We start from the raw sequence: 25,263 nt of genomic DNA on the forward strand, positions 1-25,263 counted from the left end.
GATGTTAATATTAAACTGGTTTGCGATGGAGCTACTATCGCTTGATCGCGGCGTCATCAGATGAATTAACAAACGAGTCGTCATAAACAATTCAATAAACTGCGCATCAAATTTTAAATCAAAGCAGATGGGGAAAGGAACCAACTATTACAAATATCGAAAACAAATTTATGAATAATGAATCACTATTAAAATTACGAATGGTACAGTGAAAATTATAAAATGGCACCGACATTGGCGAATGAAGCTTACGCGCTAAGTCTATGACCCGTCGATGAAAAAGACAATCTAAAGTTGTTATCAGGACTATTTGAAATGATCTGATTGCTAAGAATAAGATACAACAGAGGTTCACAGATAATATTATCTCAGGTTAGATACATCTCAGTTACCAACTTCATTAATTGTTCCACAAAATATTATCACTGTAATTTTGAATGATAAAGTATTTGAAATATTGTCTTTGCATTGCGTAGCTGAAGTCAGCCTAAACAATTACTCTTCGTCACGTCTTTCACACAATGCCCAGTGACAACAGAGATCGTCGATTTGTTTCCCATTACAAACAAAATTATTTTCAGATCAAAATTTTATATGCCCTTTCGATAGAGCGCTAGAGAGTCTAGTTAGATATTCGTTCGATCGATATCTGAATCGCTGCTGGATTGCTGTTTATTCTTCGTGTTTCACTATCCTGTAAAGAGATCGGTCAATCGAATATCGAAGTAGACTAATCTTGGCCCGTTCTATCGAATGGGCACGTAAAATTCCGCTTTAAACATCAGTTTGTTTGTAAAAGGAAACAAACCGATGCTTTTCGACACAGGACTCGCATGAAATACGCGATGAGCGCTATTTGTTTTGGCTGACATCTGCTACACAATCCAAGAAATAAATTGCAAATATCCGCTGAAAAACCAGAGATCATGCTACTGATGACTCTTAGGAGAGAGACCCAATATAGTCCTTGCATTGAGGAAGACAAAAAGGAATTAGGTAACTGGGAAGGCGCTTGTTCATCAAATTACATGAGCATACAGAATGTGTCGTGATATAATAAACGATAAGAATGAATTAATGAACGTGATGTTGGGAATCTCATTCTACTCCAATGAATATTTTCTGCGTTTTTACAGGACTTTATTGATACCGAAACGATTAAATATGTACACTAATGGCCATTAAAATTACTACACCACGAAGATAACGTGCTACAGACGCGAAATTTAACCGACAGGAAGTAGATGCTGTGATATGCAAATGATTAGCTTTTCAGACCATTCACACAAGGTTGGCGCCGGTGGCGACACCTACAACGGGCTGACATGAGGAAAGTTTCCAACCGATTTCTCATACACAAAACAGCAGTTGACAGGCGTTGCCTTGTGAAACGTTGTCGTGATGCCTCGTGTAAGGAGGAGAAATGCGTACCATCACGTTTCCGACTTCGATAAAGGTTTATCGTGCGGATTATCGTATCGCGACATTGCTGCTCGCGTTGGTCGAGATCCAATGACTGTTAGCAGAATATGGAATCGGTGGGTTCAGGAGGGTAATGCGGAACGCCGTGCTGGATCCCAACGGCCTCGTATCACTAGCAGTCGAGATGACAGGCATCTTATCCGCATGGCTGTAACGGATCGTGCAGCCACGTCTCGATCCCTGAGTCAACAGATGGGGACGTTTGCAAGACAACAACCATCTGCACGAACGGTTCGACGACGTTTCCAGCAGCATGGACTATCAGCTCGGAGACCAGGGCTGCGGTTACCCTTGACGCTGTATCACAGACAGAAGCGCCTGCGATGGTGTACTCAACGACGAACATGGGTGCACGAATGGCAAAACGTCATTTTTTCGGATGAATCCAGGTTCTGTTTACAGCATCATGATTGTCGCATCCGTGTTTGGCGACATCGCGGTGAGCGCACATTGGAAGCGTGTATTCGTCAGCGCCATACTGGCGTATCACCCGGCGTGATGGTATGGGGTGCCATTGGTTACACGTCTCGGTCACCTCTTGTTCGCATTGACGGCACTTTGAACAGTCGACGTTACATTTCAGATGTGTTACGACCCGTGGCTCTACCCTTCATTCGATCCCTGCGAAACCCTACATTTCAGCAGGATAATGCACGACCGCATGTGGCAGGTCCTGTACGGGCATTGCTGGATACAGAAAATGTTCAACTGCTGCCTTGGCCAGCACATTTTCCAGATCTCTCACCAACTGAAAACGTCTGGTCAATGGTGGCCCAGCAACTGGCTCGTCACAATACGCCAGTCACTACTCTTGATGAACTGTGGTATCGTGTTGAAACTCCATGGGCAGCTGTACCTGTACACTCCATCCAAGCTCTGTTTGACTCAATACCCAGGCGTATCAAGGCCGTTATTACGGCCAGAGGTTGTTGTTCTGGGTACTGATTTCTCAGGATCTGTGCACCCAAATTGCGTGAAAATGTAATCACATGTCAGTTCTAGTATAATATATTTGTCCAATGAATACCTGTTTGTCATCTGCATTTCTTCTTATTGTAGCAAATTTAATGGCCAGTAGTGTATATATACGCCTGTCTGTTCTTTCGACAGTGTTCGAAAGACACCATTCTTGATCCTGAAGCCGCATATATACTAAAAAATGATATAAATTCTGAGATCATCTGCAATTGGCCATTTCAATGAATTCAGTGACAAGCGGAAACTTGGGTCGGACCAGGACTCCAATCCGGATTTCCAACTTTGCGCAAATGGCCAACTTCGGCTATCAGTGCATACTTTCCCTTCGATCCGAATTCCCACCTTGTCCCACACTAATGACTTAGCGACCCCTGTCCACTATACTCATTGTGCGCAGCATCAGGCTAGATTCCCGTAGGGGTCCAGGAGGGAGACTGCGTTTGCAGTCCGAAAGAACAGACACCACACATACATAAATATATACGGCTTGACGACTATAAGATCATTTCAGATTCTCTCCCCCTCTCTCTCTCTCTCTCTCTCTCTCTCTCTCTCTCTCTCTCTCTCCTGAACTCCTGCGACAGTCCAGCATCATGAGGCATACACGGATAGCCGAAGGGATTAAGGTGGGCACTCGCGTAAAGCGGGATATTCGGGTTCGAGTCCCGATCCGGCACACGTTTTTACTTGCCATTGAATTCATTTCAGTGCCCAATTGAGACCGATGTCAGAATTTTAGATCACCAGAATTAATATTTCCCACATATTGGAGTTTGTGTTGTTTTCAGTGTTGCTAACAGATTAAAACAATGTACCCGATTGGGAATCGAACGCAGATCATTGTTTTTCGTATCCAATTAATGTACCGACTGACCTATCCAGGGACAAATCACGACACGCCCTCAGAGCTGAAATACTGTCCGTATCGCCCTCTTATTTCCAGACTGCACAGAAATAATCCATAATACATTGTTGAACTAGCAGTAAACATATTGAGTAGAAATGGCTTAGCCACAGCCGAGATGACGCCATTGTGCAGCTCATGCTCTTCTGAAACGTGTACGTTGCTCCGTTAATACTGGTGGTGTACAAGAGCTGTTGATTAAATATCTTTATTTTTTCCAAAAACAATCATATATCTTCCACTGATACATAGACATCAAAACGGTGATATCGTCTAGCGATATTTTTATTTTATATTATATTCTCTCACATTTTTCGGAAAATACACTCCTGGAAATTGAAATAAGAACACCGTGAATTCATTGTCCCAGGAAGGGGAAACTTTATTGACACATTCCTGGGGTCAGATACATCACATGATCACACTGACAGAACCACAGGCACATAGACACAGGCAACAGAGCATGCACAATGTCGGCACTAGTACAGTGTATATCCACCTTTCGCAGCAATGCAGGCTGCTATTCTCCCATGGAGACGATCGTAGAGATGCTGGATGTAGTCCTGTGGAACGGCTTGCCATGCCATTTCCACCTGGCGCCTCAGTTGGACCAGCGTTCGTGCTGGACGTGCAGACCGCGTGAGACGACGCTTCATCCAGTTCCAAACATGCTCAATGGGGGACAGATCCGGAGATCTTGCTGGCCAGGGTAGTTGACTTACACCTTCTAGAGGACGTTGGGTGGCACGGGATACATGCGGACGTGCATTGTCCTGTTGGAACAGCAAGTTCCCTTGCCGGTCTAGGAATGGTAGACGATGGGTTCGATGACGGTTTGGATGTACCGTGCACTATTCAGTGTCCCCTCGACGATCACCAGTGGTGTACGGCCAGTGTAGGAGATCGCTCCCCACACCATGATGCCGGGTGTTGGCCCTGTGTGCCTCGGTCGTATGCAGTCCTGATTGTGGCGCTCACCTGCACGGCGCCAAACACGCATACGACCATCATTGGCACCAAGGCAGAAGCGACTCTCATCGCTGAAGACGACACGTCTCCATTCGTCCCTCCATTCACGCCTGTCGCGACACCACTGGAGGCGGGCTGCACGATGTTGGGGCGTGAGCGGAAGACGGCCTAACGGTGTGCGGGACCGTAGCCCAGCTTCATGGAGACGGTTGCGAATGGTCCTCGCCGATACCCCAGGAGCAACAGTGTCCCTAATTTGCTGGGAAGTGGCGGTGCGGTCCCCTACGGCACTACGTAGGATCCTACGGTCTTGGCGTGCATCCGTGCGTCGCTGCGGTCCGGTCCCAGGTCGACGGGCACGTGCACCTTCCGCCGACCACTGGCGACATCATCGATGTACTGTGGAGACCTCACGCCCCACGTGTTGAGCAATTCGGCGGTATGTCCACCCGGCCTCCCGCATGCCCACTATACGCCCTCGCTCAAAGTCCGTCAACTGCACATACGGTTCACGTCCACGCTGTCGCGGCATGCTACCAGTGTTAAAGACTGCGATGGAGCTCCGTATGCCACGGCAAACTGGCTGACACTGACGGCGGCGGTGCACAAATGCTGCGCAGCTAGCGCCATTCGACGGCCAACACCGCGGTTCCTGGTGTGTCCGCTGTGCCGTGCGTGTGATCATTGCTTGTACAGCCCTCTCGCAGTGTCCGGAGCAAGTATGGTGGGTCTGACACACCGGTGTCAATGTGTTCTTTTTTCCATTTCCAGGAGTGTATTTGAAATTATTTTGAAATTGTAGTAAGACATAATTTTACTTTCATTGTGTTAAGCAGTCTTACTACTTCTTGAGCTTTCGTCAATTCCAATCTTTCTCTTTGACTGTCTGAAGCAAGCATATGTGGCACAAAAGAACAACACCGATTGATTGGCGAGGGGGGTGAGATGAGGGGGTGGCAGTCTGAATGGTACAACGAGATTTCCGATGTGAAGGAACAGCACACCAGTTGCGATAAAAAACAACTTTTGCAGAACTGAAAAAACAGGGAAGTCGGCGTGAAGTGTTCCGGACAAATCCGATAGGTGACAAAACCGAAAGATGGACCTATCGGACGTCTTTTATTGTGCCACTTACATGCTGTTTGACATTCAGGGAAAAGAGAAACAACAATGAACTAAAGGAAGTAGAGGCAGCACACGGTAAAATGGTGCGTGAGTCCCAAGAAATAATGAGAAGATGGGAAGAATATATAAATGGCTATACGCTGCAGACAGCCGACCAAGTGAAGAAGACCTAGGGTTAGAAGAAGAAGATAAAGTTGGAGATGATGACAAAGGAAATGCTATACTAACTAGTGAGATTGAAGAATCTGCGAAGGAGATGAAAAATGGAAAGGCAATGGGAATCGATGAGATTACTGTGGAATTGTTAAAGTCATTTGAGATAGAAGGGAAAAGGGGGTTGGTTGAATTGTGTAATCAAATATACATGACACGAAAATGACCAAAGGACTTTACAGAAAGTATCTTAATACTAATAGAAAAGAAAAAGAACAGAAAAAAGTGTGAGGAACATAGAACAGCGAGCCTGATATCGGATGCAACCAAAGTCTTGCTGAGGACACTCAACAGGAGGTTGTATGGAAAGCTGAATTGCGTAATAGGAGATGAACGATTTGGTTTCAGGCGAGGAGTGGGAACTGGAGATGCTATTGGGCTACTGAGAATGATAGGGGAGAAATTGATCTTGAGAAGGCTTTTGACTGTGTCAGATGGGAGAGAAGAAATAGAGGAAATAGAGCAAGTGAGTAACTTCAATTACTTGGGAAGTGTAATAATCGATGATATGTATTGCTCAACAGAAATTAGGAAAAGAATTGCAATGGCAAAAGGAGGATTCAAGAGGAAACAGAAATTACTTTGTTGACCACTATACAAATATGAGGGAAAAACTTGCCAAATGTTACATCTTGAGCGTTGCACTATATGATGCGCAGACCCAGACATTGAGCCGGTCGGGGTGGTCGAGCGGTTCTAGGCGGTACAGTCTGGAACTGCGCGACCGCTGCGGTCGCGGGTTCGAATCCTGCCTCGGGCATGGATGTGTGTCATGTCCTTAGGTTAGTCAGGTTTAAGTAGTTCTAAGTTCTAGGGGACTGATGACCTCAGATGTTAAGTCCCATAGTGCTCAGAGCCATTTTTTTGGACATTGAGGAAGGAAGATGAAAGAAGATTGGAGGCATTGGAGATGTGGATATGGAGAAAAATGGAAAAAGTGAAATGGGAAGACCGAGTAAGGAATGAGGAAGTAATAAGAAAAGTTGGAGAAGAAAGAAACATGCTGAAAGTCATCAGAAAGAGAAAACGGAACTCGATTGAACATTGTTTGAGGAGGGACTATTTATTGAAGGAAGGAATAGAAGGAATGGTGGAGGGGAAGAGGAAAAAGAAGATATCAAATGCTGGACAATATCAAAGGAGATAAATATACAGAAATGGAAAGACTGGCTATGGACAGACAGAAGTGGAAGAGGCTTAACCCATGACAAGACCTGCTGTAAGGCAGAATACCATACTACTACATGCTGTTACCATTGTTAGCAGAATGGTTATCGCCAATCATTAACGTCTGTAGTTTTCCTTTCATTTCTTGCTCGGGAGGGGGGGGGGGAGGGGGTAGGTAGGCTGCTAGCTTGTTGATTTACAGAATATCTAATACTAAATCAGTACTTAAATATACAGCTCTAACACCGGCAGTGTGTTTACAATACGCAGTCGATAGTTTTATAGGCAGGTACGTCGAATTTATTTCCTCCGTATATCGATACACGGGTACTTTTTCCGATGTATCGAGATACGATAATGGTATTTTTTAAATATAAATGTATAGGATTCTCGGTATCTTTAACAATATCAACAGTTCTGTGGTGTAACGGTGCTGTCGCCGTGGCGCTGTTGCAGGCTTCTCGCTGCGACCGCTCCAGCTGGGGCTGGACGCTGTGATGCTGGTGGCGTACCCTGGAGAGCTGGTCATGCGCCTGCTCAAGCTGATGATCCTGCCCCTCATCATCGCCAGCCTCATCGCAGGTACGTGCCGCACCACTTCTGTTCGTTTCTAAACAAAGACCGCACTCCAGCTTTATTTCTTTCCATTTATTTATTGTTTCCTGATGCTTTGATTATTCTTTAAGGTTTGCGTTGGTTTCCTTCCACATTGCATGCTGGCGATGACTACAAGTTTTTTCTACTAAAGTATTTTCCTTTCACTAACCTTAAGCGGCAGTACGCCTGCATCTGGCAGATGGTCAAATACCTCAGTTTTCGTTGAGCCAGCTTACTCCATTTGTTCCCAGAGTTCATAGTTATGATTGGTGAATTTTTGGTTTTGTCGATTAGTTATGTACAGAGTGGTCGGAAATTCTGGTTACAAACTTCTAGGACATGTGGAAGGTAGTGAGTGCATAACACTTTGAACAGGAACCCATGTCCGGAAACGTATCGTTTCCGTTCTACGACAGTTTCAATGCAGATGATTATCTCACCAACACCCCAACACCCACGTGAGCAGGGGCGGATCCAGAGGATGGGGGGGGGGGGGGGGGGGAATGGGGGCAATTGCCCCCCCCCCCTCCTACCGGTGCGTGACCGATCTTTTTTTTCCGACTGCTTTACGGCCTGTCTAGTATGTTTTACTTGAAGTCGAAGATGTAAACAATGGCACGCAGTTTGATGTAACAATTCAAAAAGAGACCTTGAAGCCTCTTCCATTTAGTGAATAAACTACAGAAGAAACAACTATACTTACGAATAAAATGATAATATTCGCTGAGGCATGAGCGATCTGTGTCCCTTTTTCAGCACTTTCCCTGCAGTGCGTATGTAAGATTTTGTTTCTAGTGGCAATTTGCAAAGAGATGGTGTTGATAATTAAGCGATGAACACCGAAGGAATGTTTGAAAATATTCTCATTAGTTGCAAATAGTGAGAACCTTACGACAGTTCCTTTTATTCTGCAATTGCACGTTTTCGATCTGGATGAACGCTTCTCCCCCATTTTGGCTTTCTTCTCACTTTTGATGGGGAATGTGAACAAACATTAATGAGCCAAATGTAATAATGTACACGAAAATAACGTCTGTGGATTCATTCACAATCCATTCTCTCATACAGTAAGAATATAAATGTTACGGACAGCAGATTAAAACAGGTACTGACGTAATTAACAATATAAGATGATTCCCTTAACACAGTCAAATACCCTATTATAATTTTTCGCAGTCGTATCGTCATTGCTGCGTATAAACACATGCGCGAATTCGATGGCAACGTTCTGTCATATGAAATCAATTGGTGAACTAATTTCGAAAATTTCAGAATGGAAACGAACATTAGCATTTTTATACATTATTTTACATTAGCAGACAAACACGGAGTTTTTCAAGTGCACGTGTCGTATTTGAAGAATATTTTTTAGGTAATGCAGTAAGTTATTTCATTAAACACCCTTAACACATAGCGATACACAATTAAACTAAAAGCAGAGTATTATATATATATATATATATATATATATATATATATATATATATATATGGGGGCCGTATATAGAGTATTAATGCTTTTATTTGGAATTAATTTTTTGGAAGGAAGGTACCAAAAAATATGCCCCCCCTGACCGAGATCCTGGATCCGCCCCTGTACGTGAGGAATGTGCTTAGGCGTGATCCATTACAATTGTTGCAATTCATTTGAAAAGAATACTGACTCCTTACGTTATTACTTACGCATTTTCATTACAACTTACACCTTATGGTTTACATTAGTCGACAACAACAAAACCCAGCATCTACGGCACCAGCCGCAACGTACCGATGTATCACAACCTCGGCTCGATGTGGCGACCACCAGCGTTGTTACACACATTACAGCTAGGAAGCATGTTCTGGCACACTGTCTCCATCCCACCTGGTGTCTCTTCAGTGTCTTGTGCAGCGGCCAGAACTCGTGCCAGCAGATATTCCTCTGTCTCTACAGGTGTCCCATAACTTAGGCTCTTCATACGACCCCACAAGTAGTAGTCCACACGGGTTAAATCCGGCGATCGTGGCGGTCACGCGGTTGGACCACCACGGCCTATCCAACATTCTCCATACCGTCTGTTGAGATGTCTCTGGACAGCCAGTGAAAAGCGAGGTGGTGCTCCATGATGCTGAAACCAAATTTCCTGACGGATATTCAGTGGCACAGCTTCCAAGAACGGGTCCATTACGCGTCGTAGGAAGACTACGTATGCGGAGCCCGTGAGCTTGGATGGAAAGAGGTATGGTCCAATCACATGACAGTCCAGAATATCTGCCCACACGTTAATTCTAAACCTGTCTTGAAATCCCTGAACATGCGTGGCATGAGGGTTTTCGTCCCCCTAGACATTGCTATTTCGAGCATTGAGAACACAATCCCTTGTGAACCTACATTCATCTGTGACGAGAACTCGACGTGGAAACAGGGGCGCGTCGATGTAACGGTGCAGGAACCGTGTGCAGAAGGCGACGCGTTGTGGAAAGTCTGCGGGACCCATAGCGTGTACCCTTTGTAAGTGGTACGGATGTAATTGTTGCTCTTGCAGGACGTCCAAGATGGTACTGTGACTAACAGCCATTGCACGCGCAATTGTTCGCGAACTCATTGACGAGCTACCTTCAATGCGACGCAGTACACCTTCTTCAAATTCGGGAGTTCGGCGTCGCCGTGGAGGACCACAGTCCTGAAACTTCCTGGCAGATTAAAACTATGTGTCGGACCGAGACTCGAACTCTGGACCTTTGCCATGTCTCCGCAATATCCTTTTTTTTTCAGGACTGCTAGTTCTGCAAGATTCGCAGGAGAGCTTGGAAGGTAGGAGACGAGGTACTGGCAGTAGTGAAGCTGTGAGGACGGGGCGTGAGTCGTGCTTGGGTACCTCAGTTGGTAGAGGACTTGCCTGCGAAAGGCAAAGGTCCCGAGTTCGAGTCTCGGTCCGGCATACAGTTTTAATCTGCCAGGAAGTTTCATATCAGCGCACATTCCGCTGCAGAGTGAAATTCTCATTCTGGCACCACAGTCCTGCCTCCTCACGGTGAAGGTACCCGTTTCTCGTAGCCGCTGTGTAACTTGGGCAAACAGTTTGTGCGATGGAGTGTGACGGTGTGGAAAACGTTCGCGATACAGCCGACTAGCAGCTCTTCCGTTACCTCCAGCTTCGCCATACACAAGGAGCATGTTTGTGCATTCCGCAAATGTATTCCGTACAATGTTTCCTCTATCGGTGATGCACAAGTATTGACTCGGTCTCACAGCAAAGCAGACAATAAGTAACATCTGGGGATCGTTTGACGCAGTACACGTCATCGTGTCTACCCTGTTGCATACCAGGACAGGGAACTCTGAGACGTTTCTCTTGCCCTAAATAGACAGTCGTAGAATGGAAACGATACGATTCCGGATATGGGTTCCTATTCAAAATGTTCTGTACTCACTACCCTCTAAAAGTCCTAGACGTTTGTTTATTTTTTTATTTTTGTTTACACGTCAAGTTCCGTAGGACCAATTGAGGAGCAAATCTCCAAGGTCATGGAACATGTCAGTACATGAAATTACAATATAAAAGTAATAACAGATAAAAATAAATGTTCATGAACCTGAAAAAAGTCAGTCCATAAGTTTAAGTAAACGCCATCAGCAATACAATAAGAATCAGCTTAATTTTTCAAAGAACTCCTCGACAGAATAGGAGGATTGACCCATGAGGAAACTCTTCAAATTTCGATTTGGAACCGCGTGGATTACTGCTAAGATTTTTGAATTCGAGTGGCAGCTTATTGAAAATGGCTACAGCAGTATACCGCACACCTTATTGCACAAGAGTTAAGGAAGTCCGATCCAAATGCAGGTTTGATTTCTGCCGAGTATTAACCGAGTGAAAGTTGCTTATTCTTGAGAATAAAGTAACGTTGGTAACAAGAAACGACAATAAGGAATACACATATTGAGAGGCCAATGTCAAAATACCCAGACGCGTGAACAGAGGTCGGCAAGAGGTTCGTGAACTCTCACCTCTTATTGTCCGAACCTCCCGTTTCTGAGTCAAAAATATCATTATAGAATGGGAAGAGTTACCCCAAAATATAACACCATACGACATAACCGAGTGAAAATAAGAAAAGTAGACTAATTTTCGTGTTGATGTATCACTCACTCTTGATACCGTTCGAATAGTAAAAATAGCAGTATTAAATCTTTGAACAAGATCCTGAATATGGGCTTTCCACGACAGCTTACTATCTATCTGAATACCTAGAAATTTGGACTGTTCTGTTTCACTAATCATATGCCCGTTCTGTGAAATTAAAACCTCAGGTATTATTGAATTGTGTGTTAGAAACTGTAAAAATTGAGTTTTACTGTGATTTAACGTTAGTTTATTTTCTACAAGCCACGAACTTAGGGCATGTACTGCACTATTTGAAACCGAGCCAACGTTGCACACAACATCCTTTACTACCAAGGTAGTGTCATCAGCAAACTGAAATATTTTAGAGTTAATGTAATACTATAGGGTGAAACCTCCCCTTAGAAAAATTAATGAATTACTGTGATGATAACCTGTTACATTATTTGATTTTCAAACAGCTGAGCAGAACTGAACGTACTCAGACATTTCGCTCTTTACCTATTCTGATCAACACTAAACTGACACACAATATTTTTAGCGCAACGCAATTTGACTTTCAATAATCCCTACAAAAGAATGGTCCTGACTGACATTAACCTATACCTTTCACAAATCACTTACCTCACAAAAATCTTCGTTTCTCGAACTACTGCAATACAACGAGCGCCACTACTGCCAGCTAAATAAAAGATTCAAACTACTGAAGGCACTAACTACTGATAGGCATAGTTAGCAAATGAAAGATTTTGACAGAGAACAAACAATGTATTTACCTTAATAGTGTTCAAAAGTCATAATATATATAGCAGTTCATGATATCCAGTCTTACAAATTTACTGCCTCTGATGGACACACATCCAGATCATCCGCTCTCAAAACTCCGCCATTTCTCTCCCCACATCCACCACTGCTGGCGGCTCACCTCCAACTGCGCAGCGCTACGCGCTGTTAACATCCAACTGCCCAACACTACAATGGCGACAATTCAAACAATGCAAACCAGCCACAGACTGCACACAGCATTGTCAGTGATTTTCATATAGAGCGTTACATGGCGTTACCAGCCTACTTACAAGGGCATATCATTTATATAAATAAGGAATATGAGGGGCCCCAACACTGATCCCTGGGGCACCCCCCACTTGACAGTACCCCATTCAGATCCCACATCACAGCCGTTATCAACGTTGTGAATAATGACCTTTTGCTGCCTGTTGCTAAAGTAAGCGGTGAACCAATTGTAACGGGAATTTCCGACCACCCTGTATATCCACTGCACAACTCATGAGTCACTTTCTTGAAACTCTGTAATTGTTTCCCGTTGCGACAAAGAATCTTCCTCACTAGTGATTAAAATGCGTGAAGCCCTCGACGTCACCCTCGGGCTCGGAGACGCTTCTAACAGCAAGGTGACGACACATGCGATGTTCATGTCAGGTGTGAAGTGGGTTTATGACCTCGCATTGACACCATATTTCACGACAATTCTGCCCAGCGATACCGTGGACGTGTCAAGCTATGAGGTAGTCACACCGTCTCTTACCCAAATTTCACTCCTTCCTTTGATAAAACAGTAGCTGCTATGACTTGCGCCTGGGAATGAGTGTCTCATAAACGGAAAAGCTGGTCGCGCGTTCGTGTGCCACTGTTGGAGTATCTATGGAAAGAGGTTGCAGGACGATGAAGCCAGGAGTAGGCGAGACAAAGTGTTGTACGTCCATGACCCCTCACAGAACGTGGAGTTCGGAGGACGGCCCGCTCTGTGCAGCACCATAGGCGGCGACTTACATCTACATCTACATTTATACTCCGCAAGCCACCCAACGGTGTGTGGCGGAGGGCACTTTACGTGCCACTGTCATTACCTCCCTTTCCTGTTCCACTGGCGTATGGTTTGCGGGAAGAACGACTGCCGGAAAGCCTCCGTGCGCGCTCGAATCTCTCTAATTTTACATTCGTGATCTCCTCGAGAGGTATAAGTAGGGGAAAACAATATATTCGATACCTCATCCAGAAATGCACCCTCTCGAAACCTGGACAGCAAGCTACACCGCGATGCAGAGCGCCTCTCTTGCAGAGTCTGCCACTTGAGTTTGCTAAACATCTCCGTAACGCTATCACACTTACCAAATAACCCTGTGACGAAACGCGCCGCTCTTCTTTGGATCTTCTCTATCTCCTCTATCAACCCGACCTGGTACGGATCCCACACTGATGAGCAATACTCAAGTATAGGCCGAACGAGTGTTTTGTAGGCCACCTCCTTTGTTGATGGACTACATTTTCTAAGGACTCTCCCAATGAACCTCAACCTTGCACCCACCTTACCAACAATTAATTTTATTTGATCATTCCACTTCAAATCGTTCCGCACGCATACTCCCAGATATTTTACAGAAGTAACTGCTACCAGTGTTTGTTCCGCTATCATATAATCATACAATAAAGGATCCTTCTTCTTATGTATTCGCAATACATTACATTTGTCTATGTTTAAGGCCAGTTGCCACTCCCTGCACAAAGTGCCTATCCACTGCAGATCTTCCTGCATTTCGCTGCAATTTTCTAATGCTGCAACTTTTCTGTATACTTCAGCATCATCCGCGAAAAGCCGCATGGAACTTCCGACACTATCTACTAGGTCATTTATATATATTGTGAAAAGCAATGGTCCCATAACATTCCCCTGTGGCACGCCTGAGGTTACTTTAACGTCTGTAGGCGTCTCTACATTGAGAACAACATGCTGTGTTCTGTTTGCTAAAAACTCTTCAATCCAGCCACACAGCTTGTTTGATATTCCGCAGGCTCTTACTTTGTTTATCAGGCGACAGTGCGGAACTGTATCGAACGCCTTCCGGTAGTCAAGGAAAATGGCATCCACCTGGGAGCCTGTATCTAATATTTTCTGGGTCTCATGAACAAATAAAGCGAGTTGGGTCTCACATGATCGCTGTTTCCGGAATCCATGTTGATTCCTACAGAGTAGATTCTGGGTTTCCAGAAACGACATGATACGCGAGCAAAAATCATGTTCTAAGTTTCTACAACAAATTTATGTCAGAGATAGTTTTGCGCATCTGATCGACGATCCTTCTTGAAGACTGGGACTACCTGTGCTCTTTTCCAATCATTTGGAACCTTCCGTTCCTCTAGAGACTTGCGGTACACGGCTGTTAGAAGGGGGGGCAAGTTCTTTCGCGTACTCTGTGTAGAATCGAATTGGTATCCCGTCAGGTCCAGTGGACTTTCCTCTATTGAGTGATTTCAGTTGCTTTTCTATTCCTTAGACACTTATTTCGATGTCAGCCATTTTCTCGTTTGTCCGAGGATTTAGAGAAGGAACTGCAGTGCGGCCTTCTTCTGTGATACAGCTTTCGAAAAATGTGTTTAGTATTTCAGCTTTACGCGTGTCATCCTCTGTTTCAATGCCATCATCATCCCATAGTGTCTTGATATGCTGTTTCGAGCCACTTACTGATTTAACGTAAGACCAGAACTTCCTAGGATTTTCTGTCAAATTTTACTTTCGAATTCACTGAACGTTTCACGCATAGCCCTCCTTACGCTAACTTTGACAATGTTTAGCTTCTGTTTGTCTGAGAGGTTTTGGTTGCGTTTAAACTTGCAGTGAAGCTCTCTTTGCTTTCGCAGCAGTGGCAGATATCTGCCGACAGAGTACAGTACTGGATAACTATGATTGCAAAGGATACAGGATCATGGAGACTGGATCTTGGATCAATAAAAACGTGCCACCTGGTCGTATGGATAACTTTTCTTGCTACACGTTCGTGTTCGGGTAAGCCGTCATCCAGCTCAGGTACTTGCTTGAAACATGCATTGCGCCACAGATACAGACAGTTGGGGAGTTGTATTATGCTACGGGGGAGTTTCACCTGAGCTTGTATAGGAGCTGTAGTAGTAATCTAAGGCACCAGCATAACCGTGTATTACGTGAACATTATCGCACACCATCTGCAACCCTTCAGGCTTGAAGTGCCCCGATGTTGATGGAATTTTCCAACAGGATAACTGTCCGTGTCACAATGCCAGACTCGTGCTACACAGGTCAGACCCGCGACGCCCAGAGTTGAAGTCACGCGTTTCTCTTATGTGTGGCCGAGGAAAAGTTTTCAGACACACCGCCGCCCAGTAAGATAGTAAAAGCCCTCAGGTGGTCAATGAAATCATTCCTCACCTTGGAGCGTTGATTCCAACATACACTCCTGGAAATTGAAATAAGAACACCGTGAATTCATTGTCCCAGGAAGGGGAAACTTTATTGACACATTCCTGGGGTCAGATACATCACATGATCACACTGACAGGACCACAGGCACATAGACACAGGCAACAGAGCATGCACAATGTCGGCACTAGTACAGTGTATATCCACCTTTCGCAGCAATGCAGGCTGCTATTCTCCCATGGAGACGATCGTAGAGATGCTGGATGTAGTCCTGTGGAACGGCTTGCCATGCCATTTCCACCTGGCGCCTCAGTTGGACCAGCGTTCGTGCTGGACGTGCAGACCGCGTGAGACGACGCTTCATCCAGTCCCAAACATGCTCAATGGGGGACAGATCCGGAGATCTTGCTGGCCAGGGTAGTTGACTTACACCTTCTAGAGGACGTTGGGTGGCACGGGATACATGCGGACGTGCATTGTCCTGTTGGAACAGCAAGTTCCCTTGCCGGTCTAGGAATGGTAGAACGATGGGTTCGATGACGGTTTGGATGTACTGTGCACTATTCAGTGTCCCCTCGACGATCACCAGTGGTGTACGGCCAGTGTAGGAGATCGCTCCCCACACCATGATGCCGGGTGTTGGCCCTGTGTGCCTCGGTCGTATGCAGTCCTGATTGTGGCGCTCACCTGCACGGCGCCAAACACGCATACGACCATCATTGGCACCAAGGCAGAAGCGACTCTCATCACTGAAGACGACACGTCTCCATTCGTCCCTCCATTCACGCCTGTCGCGACACCACTGGAGGCGGGCTGCACGATGTTGGGGCGTGAGCGGAAGATGGCCTAACGGTGTGCGGGACCGTAGCCCAGCTTCATGGAGACGGTTGCGAATGGTCCTGGCCGATACCCCAGGAGCAACAGTGTCCCTAATTTGCTGGGAAGTGGCGGTGCGGTCCCCTACGGCACTGCGTAGGATCCTACGGTCTTGGCGTGCATCCGTGCGTCGCTGTGGTCCGGTCCCAGGTCGACGGGCACGTGCACCTTCCGCCGACCACTGGCGACAACATCGATGTACTGTGGAGACCTCACGCCCCACGTGTTGAGCAATTCGGCGGTACGTCCACCCGGCCTCCCGCATGCCCACTATACGCCCTCGCTCAAAGTCCGTCAACTGCACATACGGTTCACGTCCACGCTGTCGCGGCATGCTACCAGTGTTAAAGACTGCGATGGAGCTCCGTATGCCACGGCAAACTGGCTGACACTGACGGCGGCGGTGCACAAATGCTGCGCAGCTAGCGCCATTTGACGGCCAACACAGCGGTTCCTGGTGTGTCCGCTGTGCCGTGCGTGTGATCATTGCTTGTACAGCCCTCTCGCAGTGTCCGGAGCAAGTATGGTGGGTCTGACACACCGGTGTCAATGTGTTCTTTTTTCCATTTCCAGGAGTGTATTTGGTGGTCGGAAACGAGAGTGCGATGAGCAACAGGACCATGTTAATGACAGCCTTTCACACTGCTGCCACCCCCCAGGACAATTAAAATCTAAAGACATCGTGTGGCTGCAACCCCACTGAACGTGATCGGACCCCTTCAAAGTGTAGCACGTCCGCATTTTTTGCTCTTGTGTGCTGGGTAGAACCACTGGGGGCCGTTCAAAACCATATGACAAAATCTGAAAGTGATTCGAAGCAGCATGTTGGTGTTCATGCTTTTCCAGCCCTCTTGTGGCGTCGCCACTCAGCTGAAGGGCGTCGAAATGGTTGCCTGTCACACCTTCGCCAAATAATCAACGATCACCTCTGTACAGGTACGGGTGCTCGACAAAGATCAGTGGGTAGTAAAAAGGGTGGTGCTAAATTGAGGGAATCTTACAGGGAGCCTTTGCCGCATGTGTCAGTGTCACAACTCTCTCCTCCCCCTACCCCCTCCACGATTATTCCATAGGAGGGCTGAAAAAGCATGAACATACTTCGTTGCTTCGGATCACTTTCAAATTTCGTCAATTGATTTTGAACGGTCCTCAGTGGTTCCACTCCCTACACAAGAGCAAAAACTGCGGACGTCCTACACTCCAATGGTCAGTGGCCTTGAAGCCGCTCGATGTCCTTAAAAAAGCATTGAATTGTCCTAGGCGTGTCGGCAGTACCAAAAGTTGTCAATAGCGTGGTCCTATTGTTCATCGCACTCCAAATTCTCATTTCCGATCACCAAATGTGTGAGAATCAACGCCCAGAGGTAAAGGTTGGTTTCATTGAGGACTTTTATACCACCTGATACTGATCACCCGTGTGTTCGAAATGTCCAGTCACCTTCAAGAAAAGCACATGATTTCAACGCTGTATGTGGCGGTTTTGACCTCTATCGCAGGGGCATCAAAAGAAGGGATGAAATGTGGGCAAGAGGCGGCGGGACGACCTCCATATCGTGTGACACGTCCAAAATGAAGTTGTGATGAAATCAGGTGCCGATGTGACATTATTGACCTACCTTACAGCTTACGTGACACTTTTCACCGTTACAGAGGAAGTTTGTAGGCAGCTTTGAGCCAAATTTCAAACATCTGCGTCGCAGTGAGAGAGAGTTACTCGGTTTCGATAAAGTGATCCTTTAATTGTGCTGTGCACTGTATTCTCATGTCACTTTGATCATAAATACGACATCTCACGGTAGCAATAGCCGAAACATGCACTAAGCGATGTGTGTAAAATTCAGTAAGTAGTTGTGCAAGATTACATATTTACGTACAAGCGATGATCCAGTGGCTATATATAAACACGAGATCTGTTATTATCAGATGGAAAATTCTAAAGCACCACAGAAAAACTGCGCTCTAAAAATAACAAAAAATTAAGAATGTAGTGTTTTCTTAACGCTAGATAAAATTCATAAATTGGAGTAAACCCCGAAATAAGTGCATCGTTGCATTATTTACATTAGCTTTCCTGAAAACGAAATAAGTAGGAAAAATTGATAATTTTACGAAATAGATCAGGAATGAGGGTAGTTGCTTTATATGTTTTGTATGTGTGTTTGTGTCTTTGTTTGTCACGAGTATTACTCAGTGACAGCGGCCACCAGAGTTTAGATTTATTTGGAAGTAAGTTTCTAGACGGTGAATAATATTAACCCGTTAGATTAGTTCGGAGAATTACAGATATGTTCAGGAACATTACATTTGTCTCTCCTGGCGAGAGGTTTTTTGCCGGATGAGCTAGTCATAAAGGAAAGGCGTTTCATTGTGCTTCACTAGAAACGATCCCCCTCCCCTCCCCCCTAAAAACAACGATAACAGCACACGTCGAAACGTTGTGAAAACCTGATAAATTCCTAACAGTAGCATTTGTTTCAGGTGCTACAATGACGACACCAATCAATCGCTCATTGCCGTAGATTTGATTTCAACGCATGGGTTTTAAGCGTTGGGCTCATTTTCGTTGTTTCTTTTGAATTTGAAAACGTCTAGCAAGGGTTTGGAGTGGCATACTTGCGTGATGCCAGATCAGATCTCAGAAAGAAATAACATCGATGTAATAATTCATTTCGCTGATGTTGTCAAGCGCCACGCCAGTATTTCTCACGAGACCATTGCTGCACCTTACAAGGTTCTTCGATAATGTGCGACTGGTTGTTTTCCACTTATTCCAGTAACAGTCCCATATTTATAAGCATCCTTTACGGATAACGTTACTGTCATTCGTATGTGTATCTGGAACGCGCGGGTGCGTGTGCACGCGCGCGCGCGCTCGTGTGTGTGTGTGTGTGTGTGTGTGTGTGTGTGTGTGTGTGTGTGTGTGTGGCGGGGTGGGGGGGGGGGGAGAGAGAGAGAGAGAGAGAAGAGGACGCAAGAAGGCTGTCGAATCCTTTTCGTAGTAACCATCGCCATTCATCTTAATCTAGTGATATGAAACAATCATAAATACACAATTTGGTATCCAGAAGCGGATTTGAATAATGTTTTTTATAAATAGTTTCACAATCACTGTTCTGAAAGGTCTGAGCAAATTAGCTATGTTTTCACTTGCAGAACAAAGAAAAATGGTATCGGGCAGCAACGTGTTCTTGGAGACATTATTAAGAGAGACAGAACGCAGTTTCTGCTGAGTCCTCAGTATATGTATTGTTACCAGGGCACTACACTGCTGTCACAATTGTTGAACCAACAGTGGGATCTTGTTCTTGAGAATGTCGTTGCTCCTCCACTCATTTCTCAGGAAAAGAATTTTCTTTGTTCATTTTCAATATTCTCATGTTGGGACGTGGTACTGATACAATCTACCTCCGTTACCTATAATCTTGCTATTCACACAGTAACATGCTAGTTTAGTTTTGATATAAATTTCTTTGCAGCGAGATAAACGCCAAATTATCTGCAACGTATAACAAGTAGTGTGGTTTCCACAAGAACAATGTACTTTTATCATTGTCTTTAACGTATGTGCTCAGTCCAACTACAGAAAGAAACAAGAAATTGTATATTCTTTAGTGTGGCGGTAGCCTGTCTTTTCCGATTAATTCCGTACTGGAATAGCATTACGGTATGTGCCAGAAGGCTGACGGAGCGTCAGAAATAATACGCTACAAGAGAAGTGTGTGAAAATATTGTCTTCAGAGACAAGCAACGACGGACGAAAATGGCCGAAGTGATCGAAAACTTCCTCAGGATGAAGATACCTCCCAGAAAAAGTCTCAGCCAAGATAGGTAGGAAAATAATTTTCTATACATTACAGGCATTTCGCGAAAGCACAAGTGGACGGTTAGCCCTCGATAAAAAGTGTACTGCAAAGCTGCTGGACACTCCCTTTATTTCCATTGTGACACGTCTTAATGGTAGCTGATTACCATCAACAGCAAACCTAATGGGAGAATTATGTATGAGCAGGAACAAACAGTCCAAATTATATAATTTAAATAACACTATAATCATTGGGGCACAATTGTTATCTGTAGAAATTCTATTTATACTAGATTAAAAGCACATTTGTAGTGGTCCGCTTTTGAATATTGCGTGCTGTACTTCATTTAATAACCTGACTATTCTTTTTTGTGCAGGGAAAAGACATAATACCATATGCAACCGGAGCATTAGTATTCTAAAGAAAAATTATGGCTAATTGTATTTCATACTGGTTAAGTCACCCACAGGTCGGAATGTCAGTGGATATTGAGGCAGGACGGGTAAGGCGGTGACGTCCAAGTGTTGGTGGCTGAGCTCCAAGGGATGGTCAGAGTTTGTCTTGCATCCAAAAGGTATCAGTCAAGCAGCGGTATCTGCAATAACCTTTTGTTAACGTGATTTCTACAATGAATATTGTCTTCTCCAGCGCACAGGCAAGGAATGCCTGCAAGCTCTCGATCGGTGCTACCCTCGCAGTCCTTTGGTAATGACTAACCAGGAGTCTGATTATGCCCTCGAACAACGTGAGTGTTCGGTGCCCTTCATTTTGGCCCCAGGACATGTCAAAATCCCAGTAAATGCACTTGCTGACAGGCTGCCAGTGATCCGACTATGGAGATAGGCACACCGGAAACTGATCTCCGATAGTATTTCGACATAAAGGTTTTTGGGATGTGGAATAGCGAATAGCATACTCTTACTACGCCTAATAAATTACGTTGAAACGTCCCCATAGAAAAATTATATATGACTGTGCTTAAACTGACACACAATACTTTTTAGTGCAATGCAATCTGACTTTCAATAATTCCTGCAAGAGAATGGCCCTGACTAAATTAACCTATACGCTTCACAAATCACTTACCTCACAAAAATCTTCGTTACTCAAACTACTGCAATACAGCGAGCGCCAATACCGCTAGCTAAATAAAAGATTCAAACTACTGAAGGCACTAACTACTGATAGGCATAATTAGCAAATGAAAGATTTTGATAGAGAACAAACAATTTATTTACCTTAATAGTGTTAAAAAATCATTTTATATATATATATATATATATATATATATGGATATTGAGGCAGGACGGGTAAGGCGGCGACGTCTTATATATATATATATATATTTTTTTATATATATATATATATATATTTTTATATATATATATATAGCAGTTCATGACATCCCTTCTTACAAATGTACTGTTTCTGATGGACACACGTCCAGATCACTCGCTCTCAAAAATCCGCCATCTCACTTCCCCGCATCCACCACTGCTGGCGGCTCACCTCCAACTGCGCAACGCTACGTGCTGTTAACATCCAGCTGCCCAACACTACAATGGCAGACAACAATGCAAACTAGCCACAGACTGCACACAGCACAGCCAGTGATTTTCATACAGAGCGCTACGTGACGTTTCCAATAAGAAAACCTAAACAGCCTACTTACATAGCCCCCATGCTCCCCACAAAAAATTTTACAAATTGTTTTGGGCAGTGGCCAATACAGATTTGAAAAATTTTTTCATAATTACAATAACAAAGAAATCAAATGAACACGCTTATTGATACAATGTTGGTCAAAAGCTAAAATTTTCTCACAGTCTATAAAGACAGTCCTGACCATTCATCACAGTAAAATAGCAGTGTTTTTCTGAAAGTCTGAGCAGTAAAAGAAAATGCACATGGAAGTAGTGGATTTCCATGCAGTCTTGAAGAAGTAGTGTTGTCCTTCAAACAGAAAGACAGTGCTGACTCTTGACATGCAGACAGGTAATGGACCACAGCAGAGCAAACCCACCGCAGAGTCAGTCGAAGTTTTGAAGAATATTGGTAGGTAGGTCATCACAGAGCAGACCAACAGTAGTTCTGGTAGAGATTACGGTATTGGTGGGCCACCAGAGGTGCAGACCCAGTGCAGTCCTTGTAGAAATAATGGTATTGGTGAGTCATCAAAGGTGTAGACCCACTGTAGTCCTTGTAGAGATGGCTAGCAGCCATCTGCTGTGATTGTGCAGGTGCACAATCACCATTGAAGAGTCTTGCGGATAATATAGCAAGTCCATGAACCACCACTTGTGCACTGACATAAAAATTTTTTAGAAATGTCCTTAGAACCAGCAACTGCAAACACTAACAGTCCTCTTTTTTTTCACATATTGTGCATATACTATGACCAACAGAAACGTGTGCAATGAAATGTAACTTACAAGTTACTTAATTTGATGAACTGGTGTCAATTACAATTTTATAACATAAGAATACAATAACAAAGGTACAAAATACATCATTAAAGAACATAACAATACAGATAACATTTGTAGTAAAACAGGCTTTATGAAAGAATCGAAATAACATATACATCAGTGTTACAGGAATTATGACATAAGTAAATATATAAAATAATGAGAATAGTTTTTGAAACATTAATTTCACACACGAGCATTGAAACAGAACAGAATTAATAATGTCTGTAAACATCTTTACAAAGAAAATAACATATTATTAATGCAAATTATATTTGAGGATAACAGTATTCCTCTTCATAGTGAAAGTAGCTTAGCACTAGAAAAATTCTACAACATAAATCTTATTAACTACACACATAAAGACAGGAAGAACACAAATACACAAGGGTACACAAACACATAGAGGGATAACACAAAAGGAAAGGACAGGGTTTGTTTTACTGCAGTATTTTGCATGGAGATCTCCCTTCGTTCACCATTATTCCCAAAATGTCCTATCTAAGCCTGCTTTCTGTATTCTATTCATATAACTTCTCAATGCATTTCTTCCAATTCATCGCAACTCATTCTCTTACATAGTCTACCCCCTCTTAAGCTAACTTAAATCTACTGAGCTCAGATGCTAAACTAAGGGATGCGGCAATGCAGCAGCACAAAACAATTAATACAAACAGCAATGAAAAAAAATGGAAATTGTCAAAGCAAGCAGCAAAAAATTATAAATTAGCAAAGCAATTGCAACATTACAACTAATTTAAGGCAATGTGCAGCAACCAAGAAAAATAAATCAGTAGTAAAATTGGCTTAACAGAGTAATACAAAGTGAAATTCAGTTGCACTATGCCTGGCAAACAGCAGCAGCAAAGGCAATAACTTATATCTAAACATGACAAAGCTCAAGCAGAAAACATATTACACTAAAGATGGCCATGTCTAATACCTTTGTCACATCTTAAAATTAGAGTGATGCATCACTATATCTTACTCTACCAAAAAAAAATTACCAAGTAGTTGAAAAGAAAATTATGTATGCAGTTACTGTTATTAATCCCTTCTTATTGTTCTTTCCATTCCAAGTGCTCCTTTTTCGAAGAATATGGATCATAAAATTATTATTTAATAGATCTGTTAGCAGAAAGTGTTCACATTAGCAAATGCATTTAATTTTATTTTATAAAACCAATGCTGCAACACAACCAGAAACCAGATATTAAACAAAATGAGCAATCTCTCAACTAGAAAGACAATAGATGTAAAATATTTCTCATCATTTCATTAGGCATTTTAGTAAATATCATAAATTAAGAGCTCCACAGTGTAATCATATGTTTTCAAGTTTGAGCGTGTCGTATTTGCGATGCTTTCGACAAAGAAATGTCAATAGCGAGGATAATGGCCACTTTTTTTGCTCCACTTAATGGCTTTCTTTTGTCAGACGACTATCTCTCAGCTGGGCGCCCAAAACGCATTATGTCTAGGTGACCGACCTTCCTTACCGAAATATTTACGACATCAGTTTCCGCTACAGTGACAGTCTCATATAAAAATTTCACAGGTCGAGAATTTGCGTTATAAATGTGTAGAAACAAAATCCTATGAATATAACAGTTTCCAAAAAATTTTCGCTGGCATTGTGATACATTCACGCATTTACACACATTTCATAACTCTTAAAGTACGATTCTTGGTTTCCTACATCCTTTTTCACAAGTCAGAGTTCCTAACCACTACTCATTATTCCTTACCTTATCACACATATACATATTCATCAACACCTCTTCAATATTTCATCATAAGAAATACGTAGCATAATCAAATTCCTCATATAGCATCAGCTTATTGATCATAAACATACCTCAACAGCATAATACACATCGTCGTCGTAATAATATCATAACAGATCAATCACATCTCAAAATCGTCGTAGCTTTCTGAATATTTTAAAACCTAAAAAAATTCTCTGCTCATTTCAAAAGTGTCATCTACCTCAAACGTACTTTAAAAATCATGATCCCATACCATATACGTCATTCAAAGCGCTCATAGTATCACAATGGTTCCAAAAAAATATGAACAGTTCACAAAGTACAGACAAAATACAATTTCATAAGTGTGAAGTTATCCAACTGTGTAATTACATAAACATCTGTCACTGATGCAGTAAAAAAATGTTTGTTTCTCTTTTAAGTAATCAGATAGCTGTGTAATTCTGTGTTGGAGAAATATGTTACCGATGTGTAAAGTTGTATAAGCAAATACCATATTAACTAGGGCTCCTTGTGCTTGTCAAACACATGGTACACAAAGTAGGCGTGTACCCCCCTGAGGATTAATGTAATTATACCCTCAGGTGTTACAGATTACAGCAATGGAATGAAATA

General features: G+C 43.5%; 1 protein-coding gene across 4 annotated transcripts in view; it reads left to right on the forward strand.

Annotated features, from left to right (window-relative positions):
- Positions 1 to 25,263, forward strand: part of LOC126416402 (excitatory amino acid transporter) — a 444,232-nt gene that overhangs the window by 284,556 nt on the left and 134,413 nt on the right. For all 4 annotated transcript variants that reach the window (XM_050084097.1, XM_050084096.1, XM_050084095.1 and 1 more), the window contains one exon: positions 7,295 to 7,420. In XM_050084097.1, the coding sequence (XP_049940054.1) occupies positions 7,295 to 7,420 (126 nt within the window). The remainder of the gene's footprint in view (positions 1 to 7,294; positions 7,421 to 25,263) is intronic.

The sequence above is a fragment of the Schistocerca serialis genome, chromosome 8 (assembly GCF_023864345.2).
Source record: "Schistocerca serialis cubense isolate TAMUIC-IGC-003099 chromosome 8, iqSchSeri2.2, whole genome shotgun sequence".
Lineage (NCBI taxonomy): Eukaryota > Metazoa > Arthropoda > Insecta > Orthoptera > Acrididae > Schistocerca > Schistocerca serialis.